The 14,208-nt window shown below is 41.1% G+C and overlaps 1 protein-coding gene across 1 annotated transcript in view; it reads left to right on the top strand.

Annotated features, from left to right (window-relative positions):
- Positions 1–13,921, top strand: part of pik3cb (phosphatidylinositol-4,5-bisphosphate 3-kinase, catalytic subunit beta) — a 79,242-nt gene extending 65,321 nt beyond the window's left edge. The window contains exons 13-24 of the mRNA XM_034700684.1: positions 289–477; positions 1,765–1,886; positions 2,188–2,331; positions 2,422–2,521; positions 3,716–3,912; positions 4,006–4,115; positions 4,277–4,355; positions 6,677–6,844; positions 7,627–7,750; positions 7,846–7,991; positions 10,920–11,052; positions 12,283–13,921. Coding sequence (XP_034556575.1) covers positions 289–477; positions 1,765–1,886; positions 2,188–2,331; positions 2,422–2,521; positions 3,716–3,912; positions 4,006–4,115; positions 4,277–4,355; positions 6,677–6,844; positions 7,627–7,750; positions 7,846–7,991; positions 10,920–11,052; positions 12,283–12,420 — 1,650 coding nt within the window. The 3' untranslated portion in view covers positions 12,421–13,921. The remainder of the gene's footprint in view (positions 1–288; positions 478–1,764; positions 1,887–2,187; positions 2,332–2,421; positions 2,522–3,715; positions 3,913–4,005; positions 4,116–4,276; positions 4,356–6,676; positions 6,845–7,626; positions 7,751–7,845; positions 7,992–10,919; positions 11,053–12,282) is intronic.
- The last annotated feature ends 287 nt before the right edge of the window (positions 13,922–14,208 follow it).

The following is a 14,208-nucleotide window of genomic DNA, read 5'->3' as shown; positions in this document are numbered from 1 at the left end:
CCTCTTATAGATCAGGCAGCATACAGTTTGATATAAAAAGAGACACGTTGATGATGTTGGTCCTTTTAATAGTGTATTTTGTCGGACGTCATTCCAGGCAGAGACGTACCTGGATACTCTGGTACACTCATGCCATCTTGTGGTTCTCTTCTGTTTCTGCATCCTCTCATCATCAACTGTGATATCTCATCCTCCCTCCCTTTCTCTCCATGCACTCTTCTAAACCTTCTTCTACCCAAACTCCCCACACAGACTAACCATCGTTTCCCTCCTCTTCATGTCCGTCAGGGTCGTGGAGGTAAGAAGTTCCACATCGAGCTGAAGGAGATCATGGAGCGTGACGCGCTCTCCCAGCTGTGTGAGAACGAGAAGGATCTGATCTGGACACTACGCTACGACTGTCGGGAGAACTTCCCTCAGTCGCTGCCAAAGCTGCTACTCTCTGTCAAGTGGGGCAAACATGAGGACATGGCCCAGGTGAGATAGAGTTTACTCTGTGTATTAATATAAGCAGGACAAGGTTGGTTAATTTTAATCTACAAAGTTGTGAAAACAGATTCAAAGAAGTTACAGTTAATTTTTTAATATTTTTCCTGGATCAAATAAAAAAGTTAAGTTCACAACTGAGGATTTTAAATGTTATGTTACCTGCAATACAGTAAGAGATTACCAGATGATACCAGATGAGTGATTCTTTGGGTTGTTTTTAAACCTCCAAAGTTTCTATTAAAGCTCCTGTGAGAAGTTTTGAATTGGTTGTGAAACAGACTAAAATGAACACTGATGCCTCTTCATGAACTACAAAAGCAAAAAAAAAACCACCAGCAGCAAAACTGACAATTTCTATATTGTAATCTTAATGCCTGAAATGTCTGCAAGGTGTCAGGTACCAGAGCAGACGACTGAAGAAACTGCCTTTCTTTACATTTAATCAGACACAAGTAACTGTTCAAAGAAAGCAGGATGAGATATTCTGTCAGAAAATAAAACAATGGCATGTTTGAGATAAGGTCAGCAAAGTGAAATGCACAGCTTTACCCACAGGGAGCGCCAAATCAATACAAAGTGAAAGTTCCTCACTTGAGCTTTAACATGTTTCATATTTTTAGCATTGTCTGACACCCTTCATAAATATTAAATTCTGTCTCTCTTAAATATCACTCCCCTAACATCAAGTTGTTTTTTGTAAATATTTAACATTTCATGCTGTTAAAATGTTTTTTTTTATAGTAGTTTGGGCTGACTCCACAGCTGATTTGAGCCTGAGAGTTATGCATCCATCCATAAGAAAAGAATAGTTTAGCTACATTTAAAAATCTTAGATCGATTGCAAAACACTGCTTCTGATATTCAGATTTTGTCTCATCCTCCTCATATTTTTTGTAAAGTATTGTTTTATATTAGGAGTATATTTGTGTACATTAAAGTAACAGTTTGAAGAGACGTACAGCAGAAAGGTCTAGTTTGCACCTGCATGTTCTTTATGGAAAGACTGCTGCTGCCTGCAGAGTGTTTGAAAAGCAGAGCCTGATCAATCACAGTAGTCAAACACCTGCAATACACAGACACATGGATGTTTGCTTTAGAGCGCCAAAGCACCTTCTTAGCTTTGACTCAGTTTAAGCTTAGTGTTTACATTTATGATCACTGTGAAACGGGCAAAACACTGACCTTATTCAGCAACTCAAAGACTCAATGTAGCTCTGGTTTAAATGTCTGTATTCACGTCCCGAGTGTCTCTGTGTGTTTGTGTGTTTGTCTCAGCTCCAGGCGCTCCTTCAGATCTGGCCCAAACTGTGTCCCAGAGATGCTCTGGAGCTCCTGGACTTCAACTACCCCGACCAGTATGTCAGAGAATACGCTGTGGGCTGTCTGCAGGACATGAGGTGCACACATCTATCCACCTACACGTTCATGGTTATACAATACACAGGCCTCCTCTGTTTGTTTGTGTTACATTCCAGCTTTTACATTCATAATATCCTGTACACTTTGTTATATTCCTAATGCTCCTCACTCCTTTTATTTTATGAGATTGATGATAAGCATTCATTAATGTCAGTTAATTGAAGCGCAGCATGTAATAATTTATAATCCAATAAAGGTTTAATAAAGAAATGCTCTTTAAAAAACAAACAGCTCCTCATATTCTCCTCCTGTGAAACTCTCCTCCCTCTCTCCTTGCAGTGATGAGGAGCTGTCACAGTACTTGCTACAGTTGGTGCAGGTGTTGCGTTATGAGCCCTACTATGACTGTGCCCTCACACACTTCCTGCTGAGGCGCGCTCAAGGGAATCGCAAGATCGGACACTTCCTCTTCTGGCATCTACGGTGAGTACAGCGTGTATGTTTGTGACAAATGTCAACAGCTGCATCTTTCAGAGATTCCTCCTCTGACTGTGGCTGTGCTGCCCCCTATAGGTCAGAGATACACATGCCCGCTGTGTCTGTGCAGTTCGCCCTCATCCTGGAGGCCTACTGCAGAGGCAGCATCCCTCATATTGAGATCCTAAAGAAACAGGTAGGTCAAGTGCAGTGGTTAAAGTACAGTGTGTCAAACTGATAGAACAAAGGGGTAGGTGGGTGGCAAGGGAGAGAGAAAAATCAGAACAAGGCAAAACAACAGCCCTCTTCTTCTTCTTCATCTGCTTTTTCGTCTTACAACTGGTGCATTTTCACCTAACAACAAAACATGTGCAGGGTGTATAGTTTGTCTATTCTGTGCTACTGCAGAAACATGGTGGAGCAAGATGGCGACCTCTGTGGAAGTCGATATAAAAGGCTAATTTTTTTAATTTTGAACGAACAAAGACACATACAAAATAGAGAAAAAGAACCTCTCGCTGTCACCCAAAGAGTCAAGCTTATTTAACTGTCTTATAATATTATTTTCAAGTGTACAACACGAAAGATCTAGTACATACAGAAATATGGATATTTATTCATGAATAAAATAGTCATGATAGTAATCTGAAAAAAGGGTCAATCTAAGTTAAAGAAGACAAAAACATATCTATATTCAGGTGATAGTTGTGAATATTTTATTCAACTTCCACAAATTCTGATCTGCTAAACCTTGCTAAATTCTATGTACTGTACCTTTAAAATATATTAAAAACAGTATTTTATTTAAAAGATGTTACAAACAACATCCTAGCTTTTTTTTCAATGATATTATCATAATTTTTTTTTTAACTTAAATTGTTTTATTCACAAAAACAAGATGTGAGTGTTTCTCTAATGATGAGTCTTTAAAATACAGAACCGTCCTTTAATCAGGGTCGCCTTATATCCAGACCAGTATGGTAACCGCTGAGTGACTTGACCCTGGTGCCAGAAATGAGTGTTTAATAAGTTTCTACAAACAAAGTCTGAGTCCTCATCTCTGTTACTTTGTGTTGGACAGTCTCAGAATAGTTGGAGTTTATTGTCGACTCCAGCAGAGTCGAGGTTTCTGGTATTTTTAGCCCGTCGCAGCAACAACAGTGTCGCCCTTCTGCCCTTCAACCTCCGCCCTCTGCGCTGTTTATGCTGTCAGTCCTGTGGCCACTTCCTCCTACTTCCTCATCAGCAGACATTTATCTGAACCACCTTCCTGTTTGGTAGATCGTGCAGGCTGGTCTGGGATCACAGTGCTGACATGGTGTGTTTAAGGAGATTTCTAACAGGAATGAATGATTCATGTTCTAAATGCTCCTTTCTCTGATGGTATCAGGTGGAAGCGCTGAGTAAGCTAAAGTCTGTGAACGAGCTAATCAAGCTGGGAACTATCAAGAACGCTCGAAGTAAAACTAAGGAGGCCATGTTGACCAAGGAGGCCATGATGACGTGTCTGAGGCAGAGCGGCTACACAGAGACTCTTTCGGACCTGCACTCTCCTCTGAACCCCAACGTCCTGCTGTCAGGCATCAAGTGAGACGCTGTTCACATCAGAGTTTGAGTCCAGATTAAATATTCTCTCCACCATGTGACAATCTTTCATGTTCCTTCTCTCTTTCCCGCCAGCGTGGAGAGGTGTCGGTACATGGACTCTAAGATGAAGCCGCTCTGGATTGTTTACAACAACAAGCTGCTGGGGGGAGAGAGCCTGGGAATCATCTTCAAGAACGGAGACGGTAGGAGGGGTCGAGCGAGAGAGAGAGAGGGAGGTTTGAGAGGAGGGGGAGAGATACTGCAGGGTCATGATGACACGTTATCAAAACCACTTTCCATCTTGGAGTGATGTTTACTTTTGCACATTATTTTAAAATGACTAAAACTCATTTTCTGTTCTCAGATCTGAGGCAAGACATGCTGACCCTCCAGATTTTGAGGTTGATGGATCTACTTTGGAAGGAGGCGAATCTGGACCTAAGGTAACTTTTATGTTTGTTGTAGGGTTGAATTTTATCACTGGCACATTTCTTCACTCTGTTCTACCTTATTTGTAGATATATATTTCTAGATTTAACATTTTAACTGAGCTTAAATCCTGCTTTAATTTACTGTTCACAAACTACTTCAATCAGCTCACCCTTCTTCTCTTCAGTCCTCACTCACACCTCTGCCCCATACTGACCTCTTACAAAGCTTCATCATGGTGTGTTGTTTCAGCAAATTTCACACTTATTCATTTCAAGTCAATTACAAAAAGTGTCTTCCTTTTTGGGGTTCTTACTTCTGAAGTAAGCCAGAGTGAAGCCTCTGTGTAACACACCAATAACAGTGAAACTGAGACTCAGAAGAAGCAGATATACAGACACTGCTCTGAGGGATGTAATGAACCATGAAATTTGAGTTTTACACTCATATCTGGAGGGGAGATTCTTCTCCACCTCTGATCTGAACACACGACTGCACATTGCTTACTGGTCTGTGTTGCTAGCTGCTAAATACTAAGAAACCTAAACAGCAGAATTCATCCCCAGAGGCAATTATAATTGTCAGTCAACAGCTGAGTTGAACACAACTTTCAACACTGAAGGATTTAAAAAAGAAGCATGCTGAGCTAATGTTGGCTGCAGCTCTGCTCTCATTCCTGCACACTGTTGTATTTATCGAAATGTTAACATCTTAATTTATTTTTCATATAGTACAGCCTTCAATAAACAGCTGTGCTAAAAAACAACTGCAAATATATGTTAACTGGTTTAACTATTCACAGGGCTGGTTCAAATTAAAATTTTGCCCAGCGTCCAAATAAAATATTCTCCTTTAGAGGTTTTGTTTGCAGACAATGAGAGCTGGTTAAAATAACTGAAAGATGCATTTTTTTTTCAAACCCCAAAATGCAAAAAAAAGACACATTTGTACAGATTTTTTTTTTTAACAATGCAATTTTAATTCATTATTTGGTGGAATAACTCAGATTTTTAAAGCTGCTGTGAGGCACTTTGATTTATGTCATACTAAGATAGTACATTGTGGCAAAAAATCTCAATCTGCTTTCTTTGAACAGCCAAATGTGTCACTTTTTTGTGAACAGTTCATCTTAATATTTAAAGACTGTCATTCCTCTGGTCTGTCTCCTAACCTCTTTGCAGCAGCCTCAGGCATTCAAAATTAAGATATAGGGTGGTTGGGTGTAGGTGTGTGTTGCTCAAGCAGACTTTGTCCAGCTTGTTTGTTCCTGCTCTCTGCGGGGAAGGGGAAGCTCTGTTGGGGAGCTGCAAAGGAGAGGACACACTAAATTACCCCATGCTAGTTTGACCTCCAACCTTTTTACACCCTAGATTTCCACACACACATACACGTACACACGCACGCACGCACGCACACACACACACACACACACACACACACACACACACACACACACACACACACACAGACACACACACACACACACACACATAATATCTGCATTACATCCTAATCAAATCCACACTTCTGCACTTTAACAAACCTCTTCTCTCCCCTCGTCATACCCAACACATCTGGAGCTGAGCGGTCGCGGGGGGGTTGTTTTGACAGTTGAGCTCGAGGACGGTGCTTCAGATTACAGAGGACACGAGTTCACAGGTCGAACACAGCGAAGGGACATCGTGAAAAAAGGGAGGAACAGTGTTATGAAAGTGTTATGATGTGGTGGCTTGTCCTGGGATTTCTTGATGATGCGTTATTCTGCAGATATTCTTACTCATCGGCTGCCCTTTTTTCTGATGATATAAACTCAACACTCACCAGTTAAGTAATGTATGGCTTCAAGGCATTCGCTCTGCAGTAGACCTCTGAAACCCCCAAATGAAATGTGTTCAGTCAAAGCTGTGTGATATGAAAGTCTTTGCGGCGTTCTGTCGATGCAGGGCTGCTCTCGAAGGAACGTTTGTCCAGGTCACATTGCTCTGCACTCTGCAACACGATCATGTCATCTCGTGAAGAGACAGGAAAAAGTGAATGAGAGGAGAATGTATCATCATCTGTGTTCTCCACAGGCCCTCCCATAATCACCATATGTTCATCGCCATATGGTCCAAGCTGTCATGTCTCAACACGGTGTAACAGCATGATATGATATACTCTCTGATCTACCTCAGAGAGCACTAAATGAAGAACTATCAAATAAACCAGATATAGATACCTTAATCTCATAACACACAACACTGGAGCTGGATTATTGACTTCAAAAAATGATGGATGACACATCTACTGCGTATGAATGAACCCCTTTACTTTTCTTTCTCCACACTTCATGCAGAATCGTACCGTACGGGTGCCTTGCGACAGGCGACCGAGCAGGCCTGATCGAGGTCGTCTCTTCAGCCGACACAATTGCAAACATCCAGCTGACCAGCAGCAACGTGGCAGCAGCTGCAGCCTTCAACAAGGACGCATTACTCAACTGGCTCAAAGAGAGGAACTCCAGGTAAGATCAGGTGTCACCTGCTGCTTAAAACAGAACTTGTGTTGTGATGCATGTGAGAATAATTGTATGAGCTGTCCAACCTCAAAAGAACCTGCAGCTCCATCACAAAGCTTGTTTTCTTACAGATGTCCTCTCTCTTAAGGATCTGAAGGTCTTACAATTTAGGAAAACATCACAAATTTCATTACATAGTAATAAAATAAACCTTTAAGAATGTGAATGGAAAGCAGTAACCTTAAAAGCCATAACAATCAATCTAAAAGTAGCATGTAATGTAAATATTTGCTGAGGGCAGGAGAGATAACTGATTAGAGGAGCAAAAAACACTCTGTAAAAAATATGTCTCATGAAAGTTATGCAAAAGGAAAAGTAAAACCACATTGAAAGTTTTCTGCTTTAGGGAGGCTCACTTGAGCAACATATTGACTGGGTAGTTTCTGTTTTAGCTCAGAGCTGGACAAGGTTTTAGCTTTGCAATAACAAAACCGCAGGCGATGGAAATACATACGGAAACACAGTTTCAAGAGCAGGAAAAAGTGTTGCACAGAAATAAAGAAACAGTCTATAAAGCCTGTGGTCAGTATGACTCTATAGTCATGAAGTTAGACATACAAAGAAGTCCTTTGTGCTTTGTGTATTAAATAAAATCTTTATAGAACAACACTCTGGTCTAAAACACTCAGTGTTCTGTAATTCATGTGAGAGAAATTTCACTGATCAATTAGGCTTTCTAGTAAAAAAAGAAGTCCAGGTCTGAAATCCTTTATCTTGTGTTCCTACAGTGATGCTCTCGAGCGTGTCATCGAGGAGTTCACTCTGTCATGTGCAGGCTACTGTGTAGCCACCTACGTCCTGGGCATTGGAGACCGGCACAGCGACAACATCATGGTCCGCAGCACTGGGCAGGTGAGACAGGGATTCACTCTCCATTTGTTGTGGTTGTTGTTGTGGTTGTTGTTTGTCTCCCTGCTGCTCACTGATTGGCTCTTCTTGTCCTTCAGCTCTTCCACATAGACTTCGGTCACATCCTGGGCAACTTCAAGTCAAAGTTTGGCATCAAGAGGGAGCGTGTGCCGTTCATCCTCACACACGACTTCATCCACGTCATCCAGCAGGGCAAGACGGGATACACCGAGAAATTTGGCAGGTTGGTTCCATTCGAACTTCTTACAGGACAATCAAACTCATGAACTCTTTGATTTACACATTATAAGTCCTACTGGAGCAGTGTGTTTGGAGCGGCAGCTTACAGACAGCAACATATTATAAATACAACTAAAATATGGGCAAGACTTTTAAATTACTCTGATGACACTAACAAAGACAGTTCACTTACATGAACATGTGCAGAAAAACTGCAACTTTCATGAAGATCTGCAGGTGAAAACAAATTAGGATCTCTTGTCCGAAGTGTCAGAAATAGAGTCTGAGTTTGTACATTAAAGGGGCCGCTGACATCACATTCATGGGAGGATAAGTAAAAAGAAAATAGAGTTTATCAGCTCAAACCTCAAAGATATCTTCTTTTTACTGTTTAATTCAATTCAATTCAATTTAATATATGTCATGATAAAGTAGAAGACCTTTTGTTTCTGTTTGTTTCACATAGCTTCTTAACCTTTGAAGTGGAAAATCAACGTAATGGTTCAGTCAGTCTGAATGTTTCAGCTTTATTTAGAGCTTAAATGTTCTTAAATGTTTTACTTTAAACTTGCTTAGAAACCAAAGAAGCTATATAAACCAGAATAAACATAATTTTATTAGATTTCCTGGAGACACAAAAGTTTTAGTTGTTTGAAGGAGAGAGATGACATTTCATGCATGCCATTGAAGAACAAAATTCAACCCATGATATAAAAAAAGAAGTGATAATAAGGGCATAAATGCAGCCTCTGTCTGGGCACAGAGTCTACCAGTCATTTCAGAGTTTGCACCAGTTAGTCATTGCAGTACTGTCTCCAACCAGCAGGGGGCAGTGGAAGCTCAGGTATTGATAAAACCTTGGACGTCTCACTGCTCTCATAACATTTAAAATGTCTGTTATGAAGTGAAACACACATGCATGCACACAAACATAGGCATAAGGACTTTATTTTACAGCATATCCTTCAAAAAGTTTCAGGATCAGATGTCTGAATGTCTTTCTCTGAGATCTGAAATCTTCCAGTGCTTTTTAAAAACTCAAGTGCAGAGCTGGTTTGAATAATAATAACTATCTCAGCTGAGATAGTTGCTCCGTAAGCATATAATATATCTTAAAAACCCCAGTGTCTTGTGCTGACTGGTGCCTCCATTAAAAATATGCAAATTACAACATGCACGAGTCACTGTTCCCAGGTGTCGACAGGTAGGATCGGATGCATCGTTGTGAAGTTATCATTCAACAATCTAAATGGTATGATATGTCCCTGACAGATACATATGTTGTTGTGTATTTAGGTATTAATATGTTAACCCGCGGACAGAACGTGTGTGTAGATCCTGTCACGGAAGAGGAAATGCCCGTGTGTTACAGTAATCTGTGATTATGACCTACTTTCTCTTCACCACATGAGAGCAAACATGCAGGGGCAAGTCCTGAGTGACGTCAAACTTGTTCTGTAGCTCAAGTTGCTTCAGTTAAGAAGCCAAATAAACATATTTCCAGTAATGTGTGGTTATGAATACTAAACTTCTTCACAAAAGCAACTCTCTTCTCTTTTAGCATCCTAGTAGGCTGGGTGAAGTCTGTGACTATGAAAACCACCATGATGGTTTTTACCCAAGTCTGCTTTTTAAATCGTACTGTCTGATTGTTTTGTATGAAATGCTCAGTGTGCCCTTGAGACATTTAAACTACCCTGTTATCCAATGAAAGAGCCTCTGCATGAAGCCAGACCTGCTCTTATTAAAATTCATCCTGCATGAGCTTGAAAATACTTTCCTCTCAAAGATCAGAAGAGGACATCTATTTTTTGTACATTCTGCGTCAGCAAATGTGGTCTCTGTGGGATCAAAAGGTGGCACAGCGTGTACGAGATCAGAAAGAGAACAGTGTAAACACCAGGGGAGACATGCCCTCTGCACATACACCTGAATGTATTCAGAACTTCAAAATATTTTGATCTCAACGAGACATTAAAGTAAATCTTTTCATATGGTTTGCTCTATATAACCTGACCTTTATCTAATCTCTAGGATTTTTACTGTTCTCAAGATAACCTGCATCTCTGTAGCTTTATAGTCCGACTTCCATAAATGGTGGTGATGGCAATACAACAGATTCAACAAACACATTCTGATCTTTCTTTTTCTCCGTCCTGCTGGCAAATGATCACCTCTGGATTGTCAGGGTTTTTAATGAGCCCTTTGAAACAAACATAAAATGCTGACACAGATATCACAATGAGTCATCTGTTCATTTGCCTGTAGCACAAAAAAGAAAGAGTCACCTGTTACGAAGTGGTGCTGCTAACCTCATTAAGTTTAGTCATAATCTGCAGACAGGTTTTATCTGAGCTGAACAAAGTGTGGACTGCTTTAACTCGCATCTGTAACCTGAAGCAAAGACTTTCACCTTCTTTTATCTTCAAAAGAAACAACGATGACGGTCATTAAATGTGTGTTGTGATAATCCTGCAACCAGAGAGTATAATGTCATTACTTTAGTGTACTTTACTTTCTTTCAAGGGAACATCAATACTAAGATAACGCACTGTTAAAAATAATCAATCAATCAATCTTTATTTGTATAGAGCCAAATCACAACAAACGTTATCTCAAGACGCTTTTACAAACATCGCAGGTCTAGACCGTACTCTACAGAGACCCAACACCAAGACAGGATAAGACTCAGTCTTACCCCACCTTAATCCACCTAGACTGGACAGGATCCCAGTTTGTCAGTGCGCCAGTTCCCCTGGCAGTCTAAGCCTATAGCAGCATAAGTAAGAGCTGGTCCTCGCCTGAGCCAGCTCTAACTATAAGCTTTATCAAAAAGGAAAGTTTGAAGCCTAATCTTAAAAGTAGAGAGGGTGTCTGCCTCCCAGACCCCGAACTGAATAATGAACTGTGTGCGATTGTGCGTTTCTTGTAGTTTCCGTCAGTACTGTGAGGAAGCCTATCTAATCCTGAGGAAGAACGGGAACCTCTTCATCACGCTGTTCGCCCTAATGCTGACCGCTGGACTCCCTGAGCTCACCTCAGTCAAAGACATCCAGTACTTAAAGGTATTTCACAGAAACACAACACACACACACATGCACACACAGCAGGTTTCAAACATGTGGATCAGTGTGTGATGGAAACTGAATCTGTTGATGTACAGTAAAGTAAGGGAGGGACAAATATTGATATAGCTATGTATCATCGTCCTGACTCGTATGAAACTGTTATACCACCCGCACCAAATATAAATATCTGAAGTTTAAAAATAACACAGAGCACTCACTGAGTCACTACTTCATGGCTCTTCATGGTGGCGCTAATGACGTCAATCCTGCACTTTACCTTCATCTTGTATTGTTAATCAGAGTCTGTCATGTGTCATGATATGATTGTCTTACAGTTCATCAGCTCTCGAAGAATTGCTGCGTCTTGATTTAATCATCATCCTTGGTGGTGTATCAGATTTCAATTTGTATTCTGCTCGTGTGTTTGTGTTTCTTCAGTTTCATCTTGTTTGATAACTCAGTCCCGCAAAGAAAAGGTGTAAGAAAAGTCAAAAGCAGATGATTCAGCTGTCAGATTTTAGTTTCAAAATGTCCATATTCATGCCTCTCCTTCAAAATGTGTCGGCTGATTAAAGAGTTTGACTCCAGAGAGCTGTTTTCATAAATATCTGCAGGTGAAGGCAAGTTTTTGTGAGCTCAGCTGAAGTCTCGGATCAATTTTGCGATAATAGGCACAGGCTTTTCAGTGAAGACGTAACATCTTGTGTCTTGCCGTTTTATATCTACAATTTAAAAAATACTCGTTTATTCAGGCCAGGGCACTAACAGCAGCCAACACCCTTTTTGAGGGACTAAACTGCACATCTAATGGCTGCATCACAACCCTTACGTGTGCAAAGCTTCAAGGGCGAGAGAAAATAGTGAGAAGAAGTCTTAAATGTCAAGCGGGTAAGATCAGGGAAGTTATCAGAAGGCATAAGACATCTTCATCTTGGATTCACCTCCATGTTGCGCCACAATATTTCTACAGCAGCCTTGAACAAAAAATGAAAGTAAAGGAGAGCTTTGTGTGCTTTGTTTGAGGTTTTTTTATGGCGTGCTTGGAAGGACAGGGTGTGGGCAGCGGTTGAGAGTTGGTTGCAGTCTGCAGCCTCACCAATAGATGTCCCTTAAATCCTACAAACTGTACTTGCAGCAGGATTTGGATCCAGATTGAAACTAATAATGTAGTTACTCTCTAAGCAGTGACTTATGTAATGGACATGAACACCATTCCTCTCTCCTCAGGACTCTCTGGCGCTGGGTAAAACAGACGAGGATGCACTGAAGCAGTTCCGGCAGAAGTTCGATGAGGCCCTGAGGGAGAGCTGGACGACCAAAGTCAACTGGATGGCCCACAATGTGGCCAAAGACAACCGCTCGTAGAGCAGCTGAGAGGCCCCAAAGGTGTGGTCAGGGGTCAAGAGGACACAGAGCAGTTTGTGTGTGCAAAGGAGGAAACCGTGTACCAAGCAGACAGGGTTAGAGCCGCCCTGATTTAAAGAAGGGAATCTTGCAGAAAATCCACAAAATAAGCAGATTCAGCCCCGCGTACTGTACCTACAGACTCTACACAGTTCAGTTGGTCTGCACCCTTATTTTCTGTTTCCCTCCTCGCCTCATGGTTGTGTGACATTTCTGTGTAATCACGGTGGGTAAAATCATTGCAAGTTTTGCACAGGCACAACAGCAGATGGAGCACATAGCCAAAAGGAAGGGAACTGAAGTGCCCCGCTCTGCCCACACTAAAGATGAACGCTCCCTGAGGACAGATATGGTTGAACATTGTCAGACAGACTTGAAAACTCTGGACTCTCTGAGGGGGAAAAAGGTCTGGCTGCACATCTGTGGCGATAAGAGACGAGTGTGGAAGGGGTGGACTTAAAAAGAGACAGAAACGTCTGACCCCCATGTCTTAAAACAACGTGCACAACGCCCACTGGAAGTGCATCTTAACGGTCTCTCTCCTGCTGCCTCTAAGCGTGCCTCAAAACTACAGGAAGATTGTATTTTTAAGACTTTTTTTTTTATTTCGCCATGTTAGAATTTATCACAAGATGTTTATGTGCCAGACTACTTTATTGGAAATGTTGTTTTAGGGAAATAATGATGAAAGAGAAGGATCAATTAGAGGAAAAGTGCCCTAAGCCCTTCAGTCCAGTGTTTGACTCTCAGCTCAATGAAATCCTCCAACACTGGAATTTTATCAGACAGATATTTAAACACTTCAAAAAGTCTTTTAACAAACTTCACACTTTATTTTAAGTGTTTTTTGTTTTTTAGATGATGACATGATTTGTTTTTTCTTTTCTAAATTATTAAATCAAGAGATTCGTGGAGATGTCAGCCACCCCACTCCTGCCAGCACCAGGACGTCTAAACTCACTGATGCTTTTAACCTGAGCGGACCAAACCAGGAGCAGATCTGATGTAATTTAATTGTTCATACTGTTTTTAATTATTTGTGTCTGAATTGAATGTGAAATACGTGCCGCTCTCCTTTCAGATGTATTTGTTTTTATATGAGCAGATGTGGGCGGAGTCTGGGGCCTGTGTGGGCGGGGTTTATCAGTAGGGACATTACACTGCGATGCAAAGCTACTTCCTAATTTCCGACACACGGTGCTCCTCAGCATCCGCATCTGTGATTCATATTTGTGCAATATCCGAGTATATGAACCATATCTCATTATATGACACCTTGGGCCCGGGCCTAAGCCTATAATGGTTTTTCTCTCTCTGTCGGTGTTCGTGTGATGCAGCTGTACTTCGCACCACTAGCCTTCAAAAGTCTTAGACACTGGATATTGTCAAATGTACAGGCTTTTATTGTTTTGCTGTTTTTTTTCATAGGAGTTTTATTAAAGTTATTTTCCACTGCGCCCCATTTCTGCCTGCGCTCTGCTTCATTGTCCTACATGTGGGTTTGTGACTGCGCCCACTCAGGGCAGCGTCATGAACTTATTTTCTGTTATTGCTCCATTATTGATTCAGAAATGTATTTTTAAAAGCAACCACTGCCCTGCTGTATGCAGAGGAGAAAGTATGAAAGAAAGCAGCTTCATTGACAAAAAGAATGGAACCAGATAAATTCATGCGCTCTAAGGAAAAAAAGCTTGTTTCGGTAGCTAGCAGTCGAGCACTTTGACACCTACCTCCAGCAGCAGTTTCAAA

The sequence above is a fragment of the Notolabrus celidotus genome, chromosome 14 (assembly GCF_009762535.1).
Source record: "Notolabrus celidotus isolate fNotCel1 chromosome 14, fNotCel1.pri, whole genome shotgun sequence".
NCBI classification, from domain to species: Eukaryota; Metazoa; Chordata; class Actinopteri; order Labriformes; family Labridae; genus Notolabrus; species Notolabrus celidotus.
This window is presented reverse-complemented; position numbering and strand designations above follow the sequence as displayed.